At 37.0% G+C, this 25,267-nt stretch overlaps 1 protein-coding gene across 1 annotated transcript in view; it reads right to left on the reverse strand.

Annotated features, from left to right (window-relative positions):
* Window positions 1-25,267, reverse strand: part of Cyfip (Cytoplasmic FMR1-interacting protein Sra-1) — a 452,821-nt gene that overhangs the window by 277,751 nt on the left and 149,803 nt on the right. The window contains exon 10 of the mRNA XM_090396405.1: window positions 23,051-23,128. Coding sequence (XP_090252531.1) covers window positions 23,051-23,128 — 78 coding nt within the window. The remainder of the gene's footprint in view (window positions 1-23,050; window positions 23,129-25,267) is intronic.

Genomic DNA, 25,267 nt, shown 5'->3' on the forward strand with positions numbered 1-25,267 from the left:
TATCTTGGAGTTTTTCATTCAGGATTTAACTGAAGTGCAAGGAAATCTCCTAAAAAGAATTACTTGTAAATAGATAATAATAGAAATCCTTGTATATATAGTAATAATAGTCCATTCATGTAATTTTTCTATGTAAATATTTTGTAAATGGTCCTTAAACAACTGACAAGAAATAAGGTAATGTAGAGGTGACATTGTAACAACAAGGTCAGAGTTTAGAGTAAACTATTGTAATCCAATTATAAACATGACCAGAGGCAGTTGCTATATGAATCCAAGGCAAGTGCAAGCTGCCCACACGGAAATGCAATGAGAGGAAAAGGTGCGGTGTGCAAGGAGAATTGGGTGGTGTCTGCATATCAGTGACGAATTAGAGAGAACAGACACGGAGCATATCAAAGTCTAAGTGACGCGAGTTTGCAGTCTTTTTGCATTTTTCATTCCTGGTTCAGGTTTTGGTGTTTTCTTCCCAACTGCGGTTTTCCGTGTGGTGGGTCGTAGCTTCGAGGCAACAGAGTCGAGTGGGAGTTGTTCAACGGCAGTAATATGGTCAAGATAGCGGGCTTGTCCAAGCATAGTCATCCATTCAACAGGACAAACAGTGTATGCCGAAACTTCAAGAAGTCAAGGCAAGGAACAACAGCTCGATGAAATGACCTGAAAGAAACCTACAAGAGGACTTGATGAGAAGAATCCCCTAATGAATTCGTCTGGTTGGTAACATAAAGCTTTATTTCTTATTGTATTGCGTAATTCTTAGACCAGAGTGAGGTACAGTGTAAAATTTCCTGTGGATTGGACTTGTCAAAATAGATTTTAGGACTTTAGTACCTATTCCTCTAACAAGAATCTTTATAGTGATAGAAGTGCAGAATTACAGGAATTGTAATTAGTTTAATGTTAGTTTCAAATCGTTATGTTGTGTGTGCATTAATTGAAAAAGAAGGAGGGCATTCATCCACATATTTGTGTTAAGTAATGGGGTTAAGGACAGTTTGGATTTGTTAATATTACCTAATGAGAGATACCATTGTGAACTAGATATTGTTAGTTAATTTTAGTGACCTTCATTTAGCTTAGTTTTTGATTAACATGTATTGTATTTTAGAATAAATAAATTTCTGTTTCTTAACCCAAAATACGTGTATGATCTTCCAAGCCAATGCACCACATGCTAAAAATATCGAACCTGTATAAGTAAAAATGTGGGAAACGGTTACAACTGCTGTTTAGAAATATTAGTAGGGGCTTGTTTAACATTGATATTTATTGGAATCGTGACAATCTGTAGGTCATATCCCTGACAAGAAGTTCTCTCTTGTATAGGAATCAAGATAGCGCAGCTAAACAAATACATTTTCTTCATTTCGAATAGGACTTCTCCCCAGAATTTATAGATCAGGGAGAATTCTCCTTGTTTGATGACTTTGCATACGATTTAAGATTGAAGGAGAGGCTACGAAGGATTACAACAAAGGTGCAGCAGACAAGGGATATTGTTGAGGGTTAAACAAGACAAGAATTATCTTTGAAAGAGTTTTAAGAGGTAGTCAATATAGAATTTTAGTTATATGTAAACAAATAACAACATTAAAATTAAAGCAGACAGAAATAACAGTAGTCATAGTATTCAACACTAAATAAGAGGCTTTTTTAAATAACGAAATCTGTGGTGCATTCATAATTAAAAGAAACACACGTATAAACCACAAATGTGGTTTATACGTGTGTTTCTTTTAATTATAAATAAGAGGCTAATCTTCTTGAATGGCAGGCAATCTCAAGTAGAGATTGTGGTGTGAAAGTAGAAATATTTGCCCACATCACTCAAGTAGAGTGATGTGGGCAAATATCAGAATGGAGAACTAGACAATGGGCACAAATTAGACTTATTTGTGCCTATGGTCACACAGAAGACTCTACTAAGGTAGAAGTGGAGAAATTTTTTGAATCTCTAGAGAAAGCTACTGACACAATGAAAAAGGAAAAGGTGGTCCTCGTTGGGGATCTAAATAGCAGAGTAGGAAGTGACTGTCAGACGTACAAAAATATTTTGGGAAAATTTGGAGAAAAGAGCAAAGCTAATAATGGCAAATACCTGTTGGATTTCTGCTCAGGACATGGACTGGTTATTACTAACACCATGTTCCAACATAAAAATGTGCACAAATTCACAAGGAGAGAATAGGCGAGGAATAAGCCTCAATGACTATGTTATTGTTGATAGTGATGTTTTCTCCCTGGTGCAGGACATCAGAGTGTACAGAGGATTTGAAATTGGAAGTGATCACCATTTAGTCTTGAGCAGGATAAAATTGAATTTTATATTGAAAAGAATGACATGTAAGAAAGTTTTCAGGCAAATAAAAGTTGAGCAGTTCTCAGATGTGCACTGTAGATTAAAATACACATAGATTATTGAAGAAAAAATGAAAGAGTATGAGAACAGCAACCAAACCTTGGAGATTCAGTGGCAACCCTTGAAGAAAACACTGACTGATTCAGCCAGAGAGGCATGTGGTGAGGTTGTCTGCAAGGATAGAAAAATCAGAACTCCATGGTGGACACAGGAAGTTAAAGAGGCAGTGAAGGAAAAGAAGAAAGCATATCAAAAGTTCCTGGCAAATAAATCAGCTTGTGCTCTTAGAGAATACAGAGACAAATGTAAGACAGAATTGTGGAAGAAAAGCTTGGTGAAGAACAAGCTGGATTCAGGCCAAATAGAAGCGGTCAGAATCAGATCTTCACTTTACGACAAATAGTTGAGAAAGCATGGGAATATAACAAAGATCAGTATTGAAGTTTTGTTGATCTGGAAAAGACATATGACAAGGTGCCAAGAGAGAAGCTATTCAATATGCTACAGTTATATAGTGTCAATGGGGCATTATATCAAGCAATACTTAGTCTTTATTTGAGTTGCAAGTCAACAGTTAGAATTGAAGGAAGTAAAGAAAGATGGTTCAATGTTAAATCTGGTGTGAGACAAGGACATTATCCCCTCTGTTATTCATTATCTATATGGATCACATTATGAAGGAAAGTGGTATTAAACATGATATCAAAATTGGAGATGTTAATGTATGCTCTTTGCTTTATGCGAACAATGTTATACTTCTAAATAAATCCGTTACAAGTTTGCAAGATTCCCTTAATAAATTGAATAACTGTTTTAATATGTATGAAGGTCAGCAATAAAAAGACAAAGACAATGAAAATAGGCAGAATCGTTGAAAATGTCAACTGTGTTGTGAACGGAGAACCTGTGGAACAAGTAAAACATTTCAGCTACTTAGGCACGATTTTTAGTGAAGATGGTAAATTGGGGTCACTGTTTGTAATGAGTCTCCTCCACACCTTCCTGTCTTGGGCTGTCACTACATCCAAGTTGTTCATCTTCAAGTCCTCTTCTACCAGCTCCCTCCATCTCTTCTTTGGCCGCCCACGCTTCCACCTTCCTTGCACCTCCATCTGCATGACCCTTCTTCCCACATATTGGTCCTCCCTCTTCATCACATGACCAAACCATCTCAACCTTGCCTCCTGTATTTTCGCTCCTAAGTTCGTAACTTTCACTGTTCCCCTTACATAGTCATTTCTCAGACGATCCTTTCTGGTCACACTGCACATCCACCTAAGCATTCTCATGTCTGCTACTTCCATCCTGCTGATATTATTTGTCCTCAGGGCCACAGTTTCTATAGCATATATCATAGCTGGCCTCACTAGTGTCCTATCAATTTTGCCTTTCAGATTAATCGGCACCCTCTTATCGCATAACACTCCAGCCATTTCCTTCCAGTTCCTCCAACCCGCTTGTATCCTGCATCCCACTTCCTTCTCAGCTCCTCCATCTTCTTCCACTGTTGAACCTAAGTATCTAAAGTCTCTCACCTTCCTGATGACATTTCCTTCCAGCTCCAGATCTGTCTCTGGCTGCCGCCCACTGCGCAACACATATACTCTGTCTTACTTCTGCTCAGTCTCATACCTCTCTCTTCCAGTACTTTTCTCCATCTTTCCAGTTTAGTTTCCGCTTCTTCTCTTGAATCTACACACAGCAAGATGTCATCTGCATACAACATTGTCCAAGGTGCATCTTCTCTCACCTCCTCTGTTACCACCTCCATCACAATATTAAACAGAAACAGACTTAATGCAAGCCGGCTGTTACTTGAAAACTTTCAGTCTGTCCCAAACAGGTCCGAACACTTGTCTTCACATTTCTGTACATCTCCCGCACCAACCTGACATATTTCTCCGGCACCTTCTTTTCCCTCAGACACCTCCAGACTTCTTGCCTTGGCACTCTATCATATGCTTTCTCCAGATCAATAAATACCAGATGTAGCTCCCTTTGTTTCTCTCGATATTTTTCCATCATCTGGCGTAACCCAAAGATAGCATCTGTTGTTGATCTACCAGGCATGAAGCCAAATTGTTCCTTTGCGATCTCCACCTCCTTCCTCAATCTACCATCAAGAACCCTTTCTAGGATCTTCATTGTGTGGGACATCAACTTTATTCCTCTGTAATTTTTACAGTCTTGTGCATCCCCTTTACCTTTGTAGATGGGGACAAGAGTACTCTCCCTCCATTCCTCGGGTATATTTTCCTGTTGGCAAACTTTCATGAACAGGTCCCACAGCAGGTCAATTCCCTCTTCCCCCAGTGCCTTCCATGCCTCCACTGGAATTCTGTCGGGGCCCACCGATTTTCCATTCCTCATCCTCTTCATGGCCTCCGTCACTTCCACTCTACTGATGTTCTGCGCCATCCCCTCAGAAGGCTGCCCATCTCCTCTGAGAGTCCTTGCAAAGTCCCTCAAAGTATATTTTCCATCTGTATACAAGACAGTATCGAAGCCAATTTTAACTTATGGATCTGAGAGCTGGATCAGAAGTAACACTTGACCAGAGACTAGAGACCGCAGATATGAGAGTCCTGAGAAAGATTAGAGGCGTGAACAGATGGCATTAATGGCAATATCATATTAAAAATGAGGATATTAGGAAAGAACTTGATATTGTCAGCATCCAGGAATGTGTCAGCAGAGTTAATCTCAGGTGGCATGGTCACTTAAACAGAATGGACGAGGAAAGATTAGCAAAACAAGTGTTCTCTGCCAGGATGGCAGGAAAACGAGACCAGAGGAAAACCAAGATATAGGTGAATTGATACGGTACAAAGTGCCTTAGACGATAGAAATATAAGATCTGATAATGTTGGAGTCTTGACAAGTAACAGACTGATTTGGAGGAAAATTGTAGATAGGAAGTTAGTAATGATGTAAATTTTTCATGTAGTACTATCATATCCTGTACACCCCTTGAGGGTAAATGGCAGGAATTTGATGATGATGATGTTGGAGTGTTCATCTGATGCAGATGAAGGAAGGTTATTACCAGCTTCTACTTCTAGAATGAATCTGATTCTAGGATCGACAGAGTTAATTCTTTGAAGAAAAACATCAGACAGTTCATCACACATGCACTCTAAGTTCCACTGAAGCTCTTATAAAATACCAAGAATTGCAGCAAATTAAATCAACTTTACTCTCTAATAGTTATAACTCGAAAATAATAAACTGTTTTTCTTTTAATGTGGTTCCCACCCAGGAAAGGTTATTAAAAACATATGGTACATTTTTATTATGAGTAAGCTAAGGTTTTTTGCCATTTTGATCAATTTTATATATTTTTTTTTGAATTTTTTATTAATATTTACAAAGTCTGGAAACCCTGCACTAGAGACCAAACATGGAACTTTTTTAAGCAAATTCAATAAGAGGGGTGATGATCTCACACCAGGCAATGAAATTCATCTCCTAAAGACAATCACAAAACATGCATGCCTATGGACAGATTCAAATCTGCGACCTGTTGGTTGGAGAGCAGGTACACTAACCACTCAACAACCAGGCCAGCAACCTGGTTTCCATTCTCATTCTTAAGAAGATGTTATTGGCATTTTGATTCCTTATGTCAAGGATTTATCAGGAGAGCTATCCAGGTCCATATACTGTAATTCTGCAGATCCCCTTCATTCAGTTTACGAGTTAGCATATATCAGGCTCATAATACCTGATATACGCTAACTTACAAGTTAGCTCATAGTGTGAAACATCATATATCATATGATGTTTCACATTATGAGCAGACTTGCAGATCTGCTATGGTAATTTTAGGAAAGCATTACAAATACATTTGGTTCTGTGAATTGGAAATTCAGCTCTTGAAAATCGTACATCTTCCAGACACAAAGTCCTTTCGAAAAGGACTAAAGAGCTACATAAAAGTCATTGATATAATTTATTAATTAAAGGATTGTATAAACAAAGTTGTGAAGATCTAATTCATCAAGTCTAATTTAAATAAGAATTACTGCCTCACACTTTTTCAGTGTTGGGAAGTGAGCTTACTAAATACAACTCTACAGTTTATTACTCCCTTCTCCCCAGCTTTGAAACCCAATAAAATGCAGATCAACCTTTCTTGTGCTGGTAGCATGTACTTTTTTCCTTTTTAAATTGTATTCTTCTCTTGTCAACCATTCAAGTACACTGACAACTGTCATAAGACATGACAATTATTGATGCACTTGAATGTTGTAGATATTTCAAAAATTGTAATTCTATTTGAAGCATAATGACTTTAGGTTGCAGCACTGGTGTGTAAGTGGTGTGCATGTGCACATGTGCAGGCGTGTTAGTATTTTTATTATACCATATATTTATGAAGGATGGTGACACAAAATAATATTTAAATTTGTAGTAGCGTACTTGGGTTTTATGCATATAGCATAAGAATGAGATCAGAGTGGAGTCTGTTGACTGAAGTATGAAGAAATGATAAGCAGTGGTTGTTTTCATTTTTCACCATAAGTGTAACTCTATGGTTTAGGCTGTTTAAGTGCATTAAACACATCTAACATGCCCTGACATGTGGTCTAATAGCAAACATATTCCAACATGGTATAGAGCACTATCTTCTTCAAACCTCTCCATAAAAAAAAAAAATTAGCAAAAGGGGATGTGAGTGAAGAACCGAAAACAATGCTTTTAATTTAGATTTTTTTGTTGTTGTTTTTTTAATATCATATGGAACTAATTGTACTAATATTTGAAACAGTTATGTCAAATGTGAATTAATTATTTTCTAATTAAGGTTAATGTTTATCTTTGTGTATATTATACTTGACAAGAAATTATATTGTTTTGCTTCTCTACCCAACCATAAGGAAACAAAGTTTCATGTGTCTTGTGTTAAGACTTAAGTGCTGGGAGGATATAATGTTGGAGATTTAATGGAGTATGCACAACACTGGGAAAGGACCTATTTTAATTCTTCCAATATTTCATCTCAGTCACTGAGATATCTTCATGTAGTACAAACTAACATTTGCAACACACACACACACACACACACACACACACACACACACACACACACACACACACACACACACACAAATGCAACAAGCATAAATTAAACCAGATATAACACTAGAGTCTTATCTAGGTGGGGGAACCCACAGAGGTCACCCCATCTAAATAGGGCTCTAGAATCTGCAGCTGCCCTTAGAAATCAACCAAATTTAAATAAATACTGATGCAAGAAACTTTGCAAAATTTGAGAAACATTAATCCTGTGAACAAGCTGGATTTAGAAAGAATTACAATACTTTGGGCCATATTCACACATTAAGACAGCTCATTGAAAAATCAATTGAATACAATAAACCCTTATGTCTGGCCTATATAGACTATGAAAAAGCATTTCATTCAGTTAAAACATCTGCAACACTAAAAGCAATTGAAACCCAGATAACTGAGAAACCATATATTGAAACACTAAAACATATTTACAATAATGTAACGTCTGTAATTAAATTATATAAAAACAGTGAAAAGTTCCCAATACAAAAAAGCATCTGGCAAGGCGACATCATATCTCCCAAATTATTTACAGCTGCACTAGAGGAAGTCTTTAGAAGCCTTGATTGGGAAACAAAAGGAATAAACATAAATGGAGAAATTACTAATTATATGAAGAGCCAAAGACTTCAATTCGTCAACATGAACTTATTTAAGTTAAGGGAAATTACATCCCATATTGTTTCTTAGCCAAATAAGAAACTCAAAGAATTTCATGCCGAATATAGAAACTATATAAAGTTCGGCGATTCCAAGCGTAAGCAAATACCTGGATAGTGCAACACCTGACCCATTTTGTAGTGCAAACTGAGGCAACTCATAGCAAGGGTGGAGCAAGCTCCGATCACTATTCTTGATATTTATTCTATTTCTCATAGAAGGGATGTAAGTTCTGTTTGCTACAAACTTGATATTTAACTAGGTCTATTACTTTCTCATCAGTAAGTAATAGATCCAGTAAGTAACTAGGTCTATTACTTACTGATGAGACCTCAATAAAGGTTGAAACCACTCTGGATAGTGACCTCTCTCATAATGTAGAACAGTAATACAGCTTCTAGGAGCTAAGTTCACATTATGGGAAAATACCAAGAATAGTGATCGGAGCTTGCTCCACCCTTGCTTTGAGTTGCCTCAGTTTGCACTACCAAATGGGTCAGGTGTTGCACTATCCAGGTGTTTGCGTACGCTTGGAATCACCAAACTTTATATAGTTTCTATATTCGGCATGAAATTCTTTGAGTTTCTTATTCGGCTAAGAAACAATATGGGATGTAATATCCCTTAACTTAAATAAGTTCATGTCGCCGAATTGAAACCTTTGGCTCTTTGTATAATTAGTAATTTATTAGGACACCTTCTTGGCAATTCTCATAGAAGAGAAGTAAGTTCTGTTCACTACAAACTTGGTATTTAACTAGGTCTACCTACTCACTGATGAGACCTCAATAAAGGTTGAAACCGGTCTGGGTAGTGACCTTCTCTCATAATGTAGAACAGTAATACAGCTCCTAGGAGCTAAGTTCACATTATGGGTAAATACCAAGAATAGTGATCGGAGCTTGCTCCACCCTTGCTATGAGTTGCCTCAGTTTGCACTACCAAATGGGTCAGGTGTTGCACTATCCAGGTATTTGCTTACACTTGGAATTTCCGAACTTTATATAGTTTCTATATTCGATATGAAACTCTTTGAGTTTCTTATTCAGCTAAGAAACAATATGGGATGTAATATCCCTTAACTTAAATAAATGGAGAAAGGCTGCATCATCTGAAATTTGCAGATGATATTGTCCTGATAGCAGATAATCTTGAAGATCTGGAAGAAAGGCTAAATCAGCTAAATGAAGCCTCCAGAGAAATTGGATTAAAAATAAATAGAGAAAAAACAAAAATAATGATGATTAAATACATAAGTCATAGAACTATCAAAGTTGAAAACCATGAAATAGAACAAGTTAGTTCATATGCATATTTGGGCCAATTGTTATCCTTTGAGGAGTGCCAAAGAAAAGAGATTGAACAAAGAATTCACCTTGGATGGATGGTTTATGGGAAAATGAAAGACATATTCAGAAGTGACATCCCTATGCGTCTAAAAAGGAAAGCTTTCGACCAGTGCATACTTCCTGTCCTAACATATGGAGGAGAAACAAACTTTAACAGACGCCCTAAACAAAAAGCTGAGAACAACACAACATCACATGGAAAGAAGTATGCTAAACATTAAGAGATAGGAAGACAAATATCTGGATAAGATCTCAAACAGGTGTCATGGATATTGTAAAACACATTAAATAGGCTAAGTGGAGATGGAATGGCCATATTGCCAGATGCAGTGACGGGAGATGGACTAGAAAAACAACAGAGTGAAGACCAATGGATGGAGCAAGACAAAGAGGAAGACAGAGAAGAAGGTGGAGGGATGAAGTGGAACAAATTGCAGGAGTGAGATGGATGGGAGAGGCAGAAAACTGAGTGATCTGGAAAATCATGTCCAGCAGTGGACAGAACCAGAAGGTTGAAGAAGAAGAAGAGAAGAATCCTCGTGGAGATCCTAATTTATAACCTAGGTCTCATACAGATGACCATAGACAGCACCACCCACCTAGGTATGACAAGTGTTATATCCATGTGTTTCATTAAATATTGTGTTCTTTGTGTGTGGGGGGGTGGGTGGGTGTGTTGCAAATGTTAGTTTGTACTTCCTGAAGATCTCAATGACTGAGATAAAATACTGAAAGAATTAAAATAGTTTTTAATCCTTTCCAAGTGCTGTACATAATGTATTAAGCCTTCAACATGAAGTTTTACATGAAGTATCTTCACGAGTCCACTTGTAAATAGAGGCTATTGACTTCATGTCAATTGTCTCACTATCCTGAAATGCAAAAAACATTATGGGAAGGGATCATTATCTAAACCAATTTTGGCATTCATTTAGGTATTATCAGTGGAAGTTAGACCTAGAAAGATACCAAGATTAAATCAATGCAGAAATTCTCTGACTCCCATAATGTTTTTCATTATGGGATAATGAGGCAATTGATGTGAAGTCACCATTCTCTATATACAAGTAGATCAGCCATAATGCAAATGCTGTTTCTTTATGTGAAGACAAAACTCACCAGATTGTCATAATTGCATAGTTTTTAATTTCTCAGTTAATAATTTGAAATGGACCAAGTTTTATAAGGATTGAGTTTATCCTATGTGTTGTTATTAGTGTCTGTAATAAATATTTAGTTAAATTATAAATATGACTATCTTCACAAAAAATAGGCTGGAGAAATCTACCTACAGTCAGCTCTCTTAGCAAACATGCTTACCAGGAATTTCTTATGGAGTGACTCTACTGCATTATTTTTATGGATTTTATATAATACACATATAGGGGAAATATGCAGGTCATATGAATATTATTATCTGAGACCTTGAGGTGTCAGACTCATGAAAGGAAGCAATGCATTACCATACCAACTGATATACCTTCTCTTCAAATCAATTAACACTAGATGCACCCACTACTTCAACAGGCAAACTGCTCCACTCACTCACTACTCCATTACAGAAAAATCTAGCTCTTACCCTTTTCTTAGATTCACAAAAACTTAACATCCGTGAATGTTCCTTGTCCCTAACATAATGAAAAATTTCATCAGACAATATAACATCCATTCAGAAAGTTATAGACCTGTATCATCACTCCCTCTTTCTCCTGTTAACCAGTTCTGCAATCCACATAAGCTCAATTTGTCATTATAATCTACATCCCATAATCACAATATAATTTTTGTAATTCTTCTTCTTCTTTGCACTCGCTTCAGAGTTTCTTTATCCCCTCCAAACCCAGAAAACCAAATCTGCCCATAGCAGGCCAGGTGCGATCATATCAAAGCCTCATAAAGAGGCAAAATTCTTCCTTATCCTCACGTGTCAAAATTCATTTCAACATCACAATTATCCTCCAACTTGTTTGCAATTTTTGCTATGTGTCCTTTGAACTTCAAATTCCTATCCAACATAACTTCAAGATCTCTATAATATGCTGTTGGATTTGGATAACTCATCATGCCAAAGTGCATAACTTAATGCTTACTAACATTAAATAGACAGCCATCATCATTTACTCATTTTTCCAGCTTATTCAAACTGCTATGTAAGTGATGGATATCAGTAGCCCCTGACAGACATGCCTATCTTTGTATCATCAGCTAACGATTGAACATCTCCTGTCAGAGCTACCTCAATATGATTAAATGTATAAATTGAATAGCAATGGTCGAAGAACTGATCTCTGGGGTACACTAGCCACCTTAAATCTGGCAGATTCACACCTACCCAAAGCACTTTCTCATAACTGTCTGTTAACCATCCATTTATTTAAGTCAAGTCAATATATCAATCCCATATTCTCCAGTTTATTCAACAGCCCTTTATTTATTTGGTATTCTATCAAATGTCTTAACAAATCCAACAGTATCATATCACAGTGTATCCATTCCCTTTATCCGACTCAGCCATAACATTGTTATAAAATATGAATAAATTGCTAAAATATGACCTTCCTTTAGTAAACCCATGCTGTACTGTGCAGAGTCCAGCTTGTCAGTCAACCCATTTCTGTATGCAACTTCTTACTAACTTCTACAAATTCTTCACCACCGCTCCATAGATAATGATAGGTCAGTAGTTAGACACATCAGTTTTTGTACCACATCCTTGTACAACAGAAGTTTCATACATTCTTTCCATTTTTGTGGTATTTTTCCTGAGTTGAGAGTGAAGCTATACATACACGTCAAGAGCCTAACCAGTTTGGCTGAATGTTTCTTTAGCATATGTGCTGATACCCCATTGCTAATTATTGCTAAATTCTTATCAAAGTTATTCCACCTCATTCTGTGAATCATGTTATATACACCTAGTTGACAGATCTTAGCAAAGTGAACACTCATTTTTGAACAATCTGAACAGATTCTGACACAAGGTACCATCTACAGGTGGAAGAGCTCTTATTCCATCTCATTCTGTGAATCATGTTATATACACCTAGTTGATAGATCGTAGCAAAGTGAACACTAGTTTTTGAACAATCATAATGTCACTAATATCGATTAGTGATATTATGTTATATTAGTGATATTAATAATATTAGTAATCGATATTATACTAATATTATGGGATTAAAATTAATAAAAATAATATGGGCTTGATCACTAATATTATGGGATTAAAATCTGAAGATTTTTTTGAAATTTTATTTTGGAAATTTTTAATTCCCCACACCACTAGAACCACCATGGAACTCCTAAGGACAATTTTGGTGAGTGAATAATTTCACAAAGATCTACAATTAACTGGCCATCACATTCTTCACATCTGACAGTTCCCGACTTCTTTCTATGGGGTTACCAGAAGGAAAATATGTATGTAAAGAAGCCCCAGACAATCCAACAGCTGAAGGAGAACATTCGTGAAGAAATTACAGTGATGCAGCCAGAAACATTAACAGCTATCATGGAAAATGCCACAGAAAGGGCCCATCATTGTGAAGCTGAAAATGGAAGGCATTTATGTGATGTAGTTTTTCATAACTAATAAAAAAAAATCTCCAGGCTCTGTATTTCATTATAAGAACAAAAAGAATAAAAATAATCAATCAATAAAAAAGTTATTAAACGTTATTAAATGTTTAAACTCCTTTGTGATTTATGGGCCAACCAGTATACTGAGTGTGTGCATGCAGGCACAATACACTCTTTAGTAGGAAGGCAAACACAGACTGACTGCAAAAGGCAGACTCCTGCAGTCCTAACTGGTACCTTTCTACAAGTGCTGTGATGGATGCTTGCTGAAGGTCTCAGTGATCATTTAGCAGAATTTTAAATTAAAGATGCCAAGAAATTATATTCTTGGTTTCATCCTTTATCCAAGTGTAGGTCGTAAAGTTACATGTGCAAATTTTGCACGAGTAACTTCATGACTGGGCTACTTGTGTAGAGAGGCAAATTACTTCAAATCAGCTGCCTTGGTTTCTTCTTGGCATCTTTAATTTATAGTATAACCAAGGGAAAAAACTTTCAACATCTATCTTTAATCCAATGTGTGTGGAAAGCTAAATCGGAGTATGAAAAGAAATTGGCTATGCAAGCTAAAGGCAATCCAAAAAGAATTTTATCATTATGCTGCAAGCAAAAGAAATAATGAATGTGGAAGAATAACTTTATCGAAAGCAGATGGTACTCTAGTGTCAGAAGCTAATGAGATTGCTAAATTAATGAGTGCTCACTTTGCTAAGATATATCAACCAGGTGCATCTTGCATAGTGCACAGTGCTACTGCTACATTGGATTAAGAGTTAGAGGTGCATAAAAATAAGGTTAAAGAGTTGCTGCATAACCTCGATAAGAATTTGTCTATAGGGACAGATGGAATATCAGCAAGTTTGCTAAAGGAATGTTCACCTGAATTGGCTAGATCTTTAACATGTTTGTATAAACATGAGTCAGCTCAGGAATGATAACACTGGAATGGAAAGAATGTATGATAGTTCCATTGTACAAGGGTGGTGCAAAAACTGATGTAACTAACTACCAACCTATCAATATCTCTGGTGTGTGGTAGTAAAGATTTTAGACAAGTTGGTAAGAACTCACATACAGAAATGGGTAGACAAACAAGCTATACTCTGCAAAGAGCAGCATGCATTTACTAAAGGAAAGTCGTGTTTTAGCAATTTGCTCATATTCTATAACAATATGTTACAGCCGAGTTGGATAACGGGAATGGATACACTACAATAATGTTGGATTTTGCTAGGACATCTGATAGGATATCACACAAAAAGCTGTTGCATAAACTGGAGAATATGGGATTGGAATATAAACTCCTGACTTGGATTGGTGGATGGTTGACAGACAGATATCAGAAAGTTGTATACGGTGGGTGTGAATCCACCATATTTAAGGTGACCAGTGTTGTACTTCATGGTTCAGTCCTTGCGTCATTGTTGCTCGATCTATACATCAATGAAATTAGAAAGGGTCTAACAGGAAATGTGCATTTGTTTGTCAATGATGCAAAGACAGACAGGACATTCAGGGATGCTGCTGATATTCAGCACTTACAAAATTATTTGAATAGGCTGGAAATTTGTGCAAACAAAAATGGTTGTCAGTTTAATGTTAGTAAACATAAAGTTATGCACTTTGGCATGATGAAATTTCCAGCAGCATGTTATATTAGCGGGGTTATGCTACAAGAAATTAATGAGGCTAGGGATCTTGGCGTAATGGTGGGTAGGAATTTGAAGTTCAAAGGTCACATAGCAAAAATTGCAAATAAAACTCAGAATATAATCGCAATGTTGAAATGAACCTCGACATGAAAGAATAAGGGAGTCATTTTGCCTCTTTATAAGGCTTTGATAAGACCACACCTGCATTACTGTATGCATATTTGGTCTCCCAAATCCAGAAACTGTGGAAAGGGTGGAAAGAGGAGTTACAAAAATTATATCTGGATTATGGGATTTACATAATGAGAACAGATTGTGAGTATGTGGACTGCAGACTCTGGTTAACAAGAGAAAGAGGGGTGATATGATAGCGGTCTATAAACTTTTGAATGGGTGTTATAGGATATTGTCTGATGAAATTTTTCATTGTATTGGAGGTGGGGCGAGAACGTTAAATTTGTGTGCAGTCAAGAAAGGGATAACAGTTAGATTTTTCTCTCACAGAGCAGTGAGTGGAATAGTTTGCCTTTAGTGGTAGTGAGTGCATTTAGTGTGAATGAATTTAAAAGAAGGTATGACAGCTGGTATGGGTGACTTATAGCCTCTCTCAGTGAGTCCTTGACTCCCTGGAGGTTCCAAATAATAATAATAATCCTCTTGTATATAAATGGCCTGTTCTCACTGACTTCCAATCCTATCCATAGCTTTGCCAATGACAGCACTCCATTCCTCCTTTTCATTTCACAAACCTTGTAGTGCTCAAGCATTAGAATTCTCGAGAATCAACCATTCTCGAGAAATTTGCAACTTTGTAAATTTCAATTCCACTGAAACTCAGATTTGTCTGATCTCTCACAAGAAAGAGTTGATATTCCCCCACCCCAACCTTCAGCAATACCGAGTCATCCAAACATAATCAGATTTCTTTCCTTGGACTGACCTATCCTTCAAACTTTCTTAGCACAACCACATTTCAACTATAGCTTCTGCAGGTGCCAAAAACTTGGTGTACATTTTACACAAGATACCAGTTCGCACCTAAACACTGCTAACTCTATGAAAAGTCCAAATCTGCCCAGCCATGGAATACTGTTTCCATATTTAGGATGGTGCACCAAAATCCTCTCTACACTTCTTCTTATGTGAAAAACTCTGGTTACTTCAATTCTTACTTGTCAGATATGACTCTCATAGTTAGTTTTGATATAGCCTTGCTATTCCCTAATGTACCCCCTAAAAAAAACCTCAGAAATCATTCAAACTTTCTATCTTCGACACATATCAGCCTTATTCATCTTCACCATGCACTCCATTTTACCTGGCAGGGAAAAATCTACAAGCAGTTGAGACACACACACATACACACCAATCTTTACATGGAACATTTTGAAAACACGGCCCCCAAACTATGCACCCTCTTAAACCAACAATATGAGGGTATATTGAAACATTTTTAGGAAAAACCCCATCATGTCTGTGCAGATTGCTAACAAGTAGCTGCTGTATTCACATTCTTATATGATAAGATGAAAATGGAGAAATGGTGGTAGCTAGTTCAGTGGAGTAGTAGCAATGAAAATATCTATAACAAAGATATGATGCATAAACAAAGCATCTATAAGAAAGTGACTGGAGGAGACTGTATGTGTGTGTGTGTGTGTGTGTGTGTGTGTGTGTGAGAGAGAGAGAGAGATATTATCTATTAAGTTGATTGCCTTCGCCCTTGTCTGGCTAGCACTGAGCATTCATACAGTGGTTTTAGATGCATCGCTCCAAATATGAGAACAGTATTCTAAAGTCTCTAGAATTCCAAGAGTACTTAAGCTAGTAATTGCATCTTAGAATTTGTCTATAATGAAAATGACCACGTTGCCACCAACTGGCGAGAGTAATCATATGGTCTTGACATGGGAGGTGGCTAAATGTGTGGAATTTTTAGTTAAGACGAGATCCATGAATTACATGGCTGGTATGACAAGCTTAAGAGATTGCTTGGATCAAAGCCATGGCATGCAAAACTGCAAGGGGGCTGGATGATAATAGTGCATGGGAAGTGGTAAAATAGTGTTTGAGGAAGGTAATGGCAGACAACATACCTAGAATCTTCTTCTGCAGCTTTTCCCACTTAAGTAGGGTTGCTGTTTGTGGTGAGTCTCCTCCACAACATCCTGTCTTGGGCTGTAGCCACATCCAAGTTCTTCATCCTCAAGTCCTCCTCCACCATCTCCCTCCATCACTTCTTTGGCCATCTGTGCTTCCTCTTCCCTGCACATCCATCTGCATGACCTTTCTTCCCACATACTCTTCCTCCCTCCTCATCACATTACCAAACCATCTCAACCTTGCCTCCTGTATCTTTGCTCCTAAGTTCGTAACTTTCACCGTTCCCCTTACATAGTCATTTCTCAGATGATCCTTTCTGGTCACACCACACATCCACCTAAGCATTCTCATCTCTGCTACCTCCATCCTGCTGATGTTATTTTTCCTCAGGGTCACAGTTTCCAAAGCACACGTCATAGCTGGTCTCACTACTATCCTATAAATGTTGCCTTTTAGATTGATTGGCACCCTCTTATAGCACTCTGGCCATCTCTCTCCAGTTCCTCCATCCTGCATCCCACTTCCATCTCAGCCTCACCATCCTTTTTCATTGTTGAACCTAAGTATCTAAAGTCACTGACCTTCCTGATGACATTTCCTTCCAGCTCCAGATCTGTCTCCTGGCTGCCATTCACTTTGCAACACATATACTTGGTCTTACTTCTGCTCAATCTCATACCTGTCTCTTCCAATTTCCTAAAACTTTCCAGTTTGGCTGCCACTTCTCTTGATTCTGCATGCAGCAGGATGTCATCTGCATACAACATAGTCCAAGGCACGTCTTCTCTCACTTCCTCCGTCACCACCTCCATCACAATATTAAACAGGAACAGACTTAATGCAGACCCTTGATGCAAGCCAACTGTCACTGGAAAACTTTCTGTCAACCTGATATATTTCTCCGGCACCTTCTTCTCCCTCAGACACCTCCACTTCTTGCTTTGGCACTCTATCATATGCTTTCTCCAGATCGATAAATACCAGATGTAGCTCTGTCATACCCCAAAGATAGCATCTGTGGCCGATCGACCAGGCATGAAGCCAAATTGCTTCTTTGCAATCTCCACCTCCTTCCTCAGTCTTCCATCAAGAACCCTTTCTAGGATTTTCATTGTGTGGGACATCAACTTTATTCCTCTGTAATTCTTACAGTCTTGTGAATCCCCTTTACCCTTGTAGATGGGGACAAGACTACTTTTCCTCCATTTCTCAGGTATATTTTCCTGTTGGCAAACTTTCACAAATATGTTCCACAGCAGATCAATCCCCCCCCCCACCGAGTCTTCCATGCCTCCACTGGAATCCTGTCTGGGCCCACCGATTTTCCATTCTTCATCCTCTTCATGGCCTCTCCTTCACTTCCACTCTACTGATGTTCTGCACCATCCCCTCAGAAGGCTGCCCATCTTCTCTGTGAGTCCTCGCATTTTCCTCAGTCAAAAGTCCCTCAAAGTATATTCTCTATCTGTTTCTTATGTCCACATCCCTCCATAATAATCTTCCTTCAGCATCTTTGATCTGCTTCACATGTATGATGCCTATGAAACCTTATTTCTACATTTTGCTAATAGATAAATCTTTCTCTGTCCTTCCGTTGTTTCTAATTGATCATAAAAGTCTTGATATGCCATGGCCTTCGCCTGTGCAACGACTCTCTTGGCTTCTTGCTTTTTCTCTCTGTATTCTTCTCTGTCCTCTTCCACTCTTGACTCGTTCCACTTCTGCTTTGCCTTCCTTTTAGCCGTCACTGCTTCTTGTACATCATTATTCCACCACCAATGCTCCTTCTGCTCTGTAACCTTTCCCGATGTTTCACCAAGCACCTCAATTGCACAGCTTAGAATTACTTTTGAATTATGTCTCCACCAGTCTTGTACACTTTCTAGGCTATCCGAAATCCTCTCTAACACCTCTCTAAAACGGTTCCTCACACTCTCTTCTTTTAAGTGCAGGTACATGAACTGCATACCTAGAATCAGTAGAATAAATCAAGTGGAAGTTAAATGAATGAATATCATCATCAAGATGGAGTGCAAAAAAAGAAACAATTATGGAGGGAATTTAAGGAGAAAGATATCCTGCAGGTACATGAACAGTACAAGGCACTGCCTGAAGGGTAACTAGTGTGCTAAGAAAGGCAAAAGCAGATTATGAAACGAAGTTAGCAATGCAGACTAAAGATGATCCCAAACTGTTCTTTCGATATGATGCAAGAATGATTTTAAGGAATGGCGAAAGTAGGGAGGTAACTGAAGCAGTCAAAATAGTAGAATTACTAAGTGAACATTTTGCAAGAGTATATCACCAAGGTGATGATATTACAGGAATGAGAGAGCCAAAGGCTTATATGGGAACTGAGGTAAATTAAATGGAAGTGCACAGCATGCTACAGAATGTTAATGTGAATACAGCTGTGGGATTGTATGGTATACCAGCTTGAGTTTCACGTGAAGTGGCAAGGGAATTGTCAGTGCCCTTGACTATACTGTTTAATCTAAGTCTCAGCTATGGAGTTAATACCGGGGGGGGGGGGGGGGAGTAAAATAGTTCAATTGCATAAAGGAGGCTCCAAGACTGATATAGCAAATTACTGACTGATCAGCATATCAGGAATTGTTGTCAAAATATTGGAGAAGCTGGTCAAGAGCAAAATACAGGAATGGGTAGATGGAAATGGGATACTGTATGGTGGAGCAGCATGGTTTTATGAAGGGTAGGTCATGCTCATGTTTTATAATACAAGTGATAGCTGAGTTGGATAAAGGTAATGAGTTTACAGTGATACTGCTGGATTTTGCAAAAGCCTGTGACAGAATACCACATGGAATTCTAATCAGTAAACTGCAGCACATGGGGATGAATATATAAGATGGATAGGAGAGTGGTTGATGGAGAGATATCAGAAAGTGGTTTATTCAGGAGTAGAGTCCAAAAGAAGGCATGTGACTAGTGGTGTGCCACAGGGTTCTATCTTGGACCACTGTTATTTAATTTGTTCATTAACAATAAAAGAAAGGATCTGAGAGAAATTGTTCAGTTATTTGTCAATGATACAAAGTTAGGTAGAGCAATAATTAATGCAAATGATATTTTGCAAGGTGATTTGGATAGATTGGTAGACGGGTAAAGCAGAGTGGATGTCAGTTTAATGTTGCAAAGTGTAAGGTTATGCATTTTGGGGGTGAAAAGATTACCATCTGTTTATCACATTGGTGGAACTGTGCTCCAGGAAATCGATCAAGTCAGAGACTTGGGAGTGTTAGTGGATAGGGTTTACTATCTGTCCCCCCTGAAGTTTAGGGAGCACATAGCAAAAGTGGCTAAAGCAGCTCATCAGATCACTTGATTACTGAAGAGCACTTTGATGAGCAGAGATAAGAAGGTTATTGTTCCTCTTTATTGACTTTATTTGACTACTGTGCACAGATCTAGATGCCATGATTTCTTAGTGATGAGGAGGTGGAGAGGATCCAGAGGCAAGTGTTCAAGATGGTAGCAGGTCTATGGAATGAATCTTATGAGAACTGGTTGAAGATTTGTGGATTACAGAAACTGGTTAATAGATGGAAAACGGGTGATATGATTGAGACATACAAATTACTGAGGGTTTTTAACAAGATTAATTTAGAGGAAATTTTTCAGAATGGGTGTGGTGGTGGGAGAACGAGGAGCCATCCATGGAAACTGAGTAAGAGTGTAGTTAACAGGGGTGTTAGAAATAGATTTTTTGCTTGGAGAGTAGTGAATGTGTAGAATTGGTTGTCAGAGTCTGTTGTGGATGCCATGACTGTGAATGAGTTCAAAGCAAAGTATATGATAGCTACTGCACAAATATTGGATAGTTCTTGACACGATATTTAGAGCCTCACTCAATGAGTATAAGGACTCCTTGGAGTTGCCCATAATAATAATAATAAGTTGGGTGATAACTATAACACTTTTTTTTTCAATTTTAGTCAAGTGAGTTTTAATTTATCGTCCTACAAGTTTCACCGATTTTTGCTATCGGCATCTTCAGGGATACAATTGGCAAGCGATATGAAGGTAACAGACTAGGTTTTAACTGACAGTTCTAATTCATACAAAATTAGTATTGTGCGAGACAATGCGCGTCTCGGGAACATGATTTATTTGTTACGAGACATAATTAAAGTTCATGAAAGTTCATTTCTTTGATGTTTAGTGATATAATTAAAGCTTTCCAAATTTCCAGTAGGATTAGACCTTGATTCTTATTTAGGTTTCCTGTTGAACGGGCGACCACAGCAGCCTCCTTGAAGGTTCTGGAATGGTAGTTCTCTTCTATATAGGGCACATGACTCTTATCCCACTCAATAAGATGGTTGGTAGAGGCAAAGTGGGAAGAAAGGTCTGAAATATCTTGTCTGTTGTTTCTAACATAGCCTATGTGCTCCTTCTGTCTCGTTTCGAAGTTCCTAGAAGTCTGACCAACATAACTAACACCACAGGAGCAAGGTATATTATATACTTCAGAGTACTTGTAGAATGGATGCGGGTCTTTCGGTGACTTTAAGATCACCAAACTGGGTCTTTTCTCAAGAATTTTTTCTAGTCTGGTTAAAAGATCAGAATAATATTCCCAGATTACTGTTTTATCCTTTTCAAGATAATTAATAAACAAAATGCCTTTAGCATTCCAAAATACCGATGCCATGACCTTGTCTTCTTCTTTGCCGCTGAACAACCAGCTTCTGTCCACTGTTTTGATTGCTGTTTGGATTCTGGTGTGTACTGGTGAATCCAAGTCTCATCCACAGTAATAAATTGATGCACAAAATCAGTTTTATTCTTGTTAAACGCTCCAAGCACTGTTCAGAGATTTTCATGCGAGTGCGTTTTTGATCTGCTGTGAGCAACCATGGCACCCATCTTGCACAAAACTTTTTCATTTGCAATTCTTCGTGCAAAATGTCCTACACGTTCTTTTGAAATGCTTATGGTCTCAATAATTTCATGCACTTTGACTCGGCTGTCATCCAATACCATATTGTGCACTTGATCAATGATTTCTGGTGTTGTTACACTTTTTGGACATCCTTCACGTGGATCATCTTCAAGGCTGGTATGGCCTTGAACACCCTCGGCAGCCCATTTCATAATTATCGAAAACAAAGGAGAAGACTGCCCATAAACTTTTATGAACTTCAAATGAATTTCCTTTGCCGTTAAATCTTCTTTTACAAAGAATTTTATAATCGCACGATACTCAATTTTATCCATTTCAAGGGATACAGACAACACTTTAGCTTTCGACACCTGTATAAAAAAAAAACTACTTCATAGAATGACTTGCAATTTCCCATGGATGCTTATGACAGATGTACCAACTTAGAGAAAAAATAAATAAATTTTCGCCGATAGTGTTGCCATTTATGGTTGAGGCCGAGAACTTTTCAGATCACCCACGTAAGATGTCCAAATTCAGGTATTTTCAAAGGACACATGTTTTGATTATAGTATGGAATAAGTAATAATATAACTCCTGTAATGATTCTTGTCACTCTCACAATGAAATCTGTGTGTATGTTCTAGAAATGAACTTGGGATCATTATGATCTAGGAATGTACAAGAAAAGCATGAAGTGATGCAATTATTGAAATATAAAGGACAATGAAAGATTAGCATAACAAAATTTTTTTTTAGTGAAAGAATAACAAAAATTACATGAAATAAGTACAGAAGACCAGTATAAAGATGGACATGTAACTGGAAAGATAAACTGCTTTATTCTAATGATGAAGGTTTCTAGAAAGAAAAAAAATGCTGTAATGAATCCTTTACTCCTCAAACGAGAGGATATGTCAAGGAAATGTCAATGGTGATGAATTTTATAAAATAATGCAGTCTTTATTTAAAATTAAACTATTTTTACACTATATATTTCCACATCAATATTCAAAATATTCCATTGGGCCAAGAGGCATATTAGAAAATGCAAATGCATGCATCAACATCATCTTTAATAAAATTTGATCTTTTGAAAACAAAATTTTGTTTAGAATGTGGCTTAGATGACTAATTTAAAAAAAATGTGCCATTTTTTTTAAATTAGTCATCTACTGCCATTGAAATTATGTGAATGATTAATGATATGTGCAGTTATCTGCAATAGAGTAGATTTAACATCTTCACATATTGTATGCAATATTTTATAATTAGCATTTTGACTAAAGGAATCTATACTGATATACTAAAACTATAAAAAGCAAATACTAAAGAAATCCTATAAATATTTTTGGCAGCAGCTTACTCTTTCATATTCTTCAGCTTCATGTGGACAGTCTTTATTTTGATGATGGTCTGTTGGATGCATCAACTTCCAGGAATACTATCATATAAAGGAAATAATAAATGAATAAATAACAGTGAATGCACATATACATAAACACAGATAATTAAAAAAAAATCTTGCTGTCATATGAAATCATACTAATTAAATACTGACATGTAATAACAATCACATATAACTGATGTGATATGGTTTAGTGAGCGTATACATTGTAATATGATTAGAGCAGCATCACATCATTATACAGTTGACCCTTGAACAATGCAGGTTTCAATTAAGCAGGTCCACTTATACGCAGATTTTTTTAATAAATATACTGGAACATTTTTTTGAGATTTGTGATAATTTAAAAAACTCACAGATGAACTGTGTAGCCTAGAAATATCAAAAAAATTAAGAAAGACTTAAGTATGTCGTGAATTCAGAAAATACATGTAGATACTAGTCTATTTTATCATTTACTACCATAAAATATACACAGATTATAAAAAGTTAACATTTATCAAAACTTATGCACACAAACACTTACAGACAGTACATGGTGCCATTCACAATCGAGAGAAACGTAAACAAATGTAAAGATGCAGCATTAAATCATCACTGCATAAAATTAACTGTTATTAATTAATTATTCAATTAATTTAATTAGAATAAAATAAAAAATTTATAATGATTCATTCATTAGTGTATAGGCTAGGCTCTGCAAAGCAATCACATCGATTGCACCAGGTTTCCATAAAGCAATCATATTGCTGCTGCTGCTTCATTATCAATGTACAGATCATTATACCTGTAAATAAATATAAATTTATTTTTCACATTATCTTTTTATTTTGGATGTCTAGTGTTAGTAATACATTAAACATCTACAGTTTTCAATCTTATAAGACAATATTGATATAGGTACTGTAAATGTAATTTCTCTTCCTTATGATTTTCTTAATAATATTTTCTTTTCTCTATTGTAAGAATACAGTATATAATATATATAACATACAAAATGTCATAATCAACTGTTTATGTTATTGGCAGGGCTACTTGTAGTTAAGTTTTTCAGGAGTCAAAAGTTATACGTGGATTTTCGAACATAGGGACTCGGTGCTCCCCCCTCACACACACACACACACATTGTTCAAGGATCAACTGTATACAACGTAGTTAAAGAGGCAGTGAAGGAAAAGAAGAAAGCATATCAAAAGTTCCTGTTAAATAAGTCAGCTTGTGCTCTTAGAGAATATAGAGACAAATGCAAGAATGCTAAACACTGTGTAAAACTAGCTAAACAAAAGTCATGGGAGGACTTTGGCAAGAATATAGAAAATAAATATCAAGAAGGTGGCAAGATGTACCAGAGGTTGTTGAAGAAGCTTAAGAATGGAGGAAAGAGTGCTGTAAAAGGAATTAGAAATGATAAAGGTGACATGAAAATGGGAGAAAAAGATATCCTTGAGGTATGGAGTAATTACTTTGAAAAACTGCTAAATGAAACAAGCAGTGATGACAGCACAGTGGTAAAAAACACTGACCACGCATGCAGTCAGGAATACATATCAAGTACGGATATGGAAAAAGCCATCAAAGGCTTGAAATGTGGAAAGGCAGCAGGAGTAGATGATATTCGACCAAAAATGCTGAAGTATGGTGGTATAAGAGTCTTACATTGGCTGCACTGCATAGTTCAGAAAGCCTGGACAGAGGGACGAATTCCCGATGATTGGAGTAGAGCTCTCATAGTACCCATATATAAAAAAGGGAAATAAAACTGAATGTGAGAATTACAGATGCATTTCCCTACTGAGTGTTCCTGGCAAGATTTATGCAAGTATACTTGAGAAATGATTGAGAAGATTTGTGAAGAAAAGCTGGGTGAAGAACAAGCTGGATTCAGACCAAATAGAGGCTGTCAGGATCAGATCTTCACTTTACAAGAAACAGTTGAGAAAGCATGGGAATATAACAAGGTGCCAAGAGAGAAGTTATTCAATACACTGCAGTTATATGGTGTCAATGGGGCATTATATCAAGCAATACTTGGTCTTTATTTGAGTTGTAAGTCAGCAGTTAGAATTGAAGGAAGTACAGGAAGATGGTTTAATCTTAAATCTGGTGTGAGACAAGGATGTACATTATCCAGTCTGTTATTTATTATCTATATGGATCACATTATGAAGGAAAGTG

This window comes from Typopeltis vanoorti, chromosome 8 (genome assembly GCF_054136105.1).
Source record: "Typopeltis vanoorti isolate ZY-2024b chromosome 8, IOZ_Tvanoo_1.0, whole genome shotgun sequence".
NCBI lineage: Eukaryota > Metazoa > Arthropoda > Arachnida > Uropygi > Thelyphonidae > Typopeltis > Typopeltis vanoorti.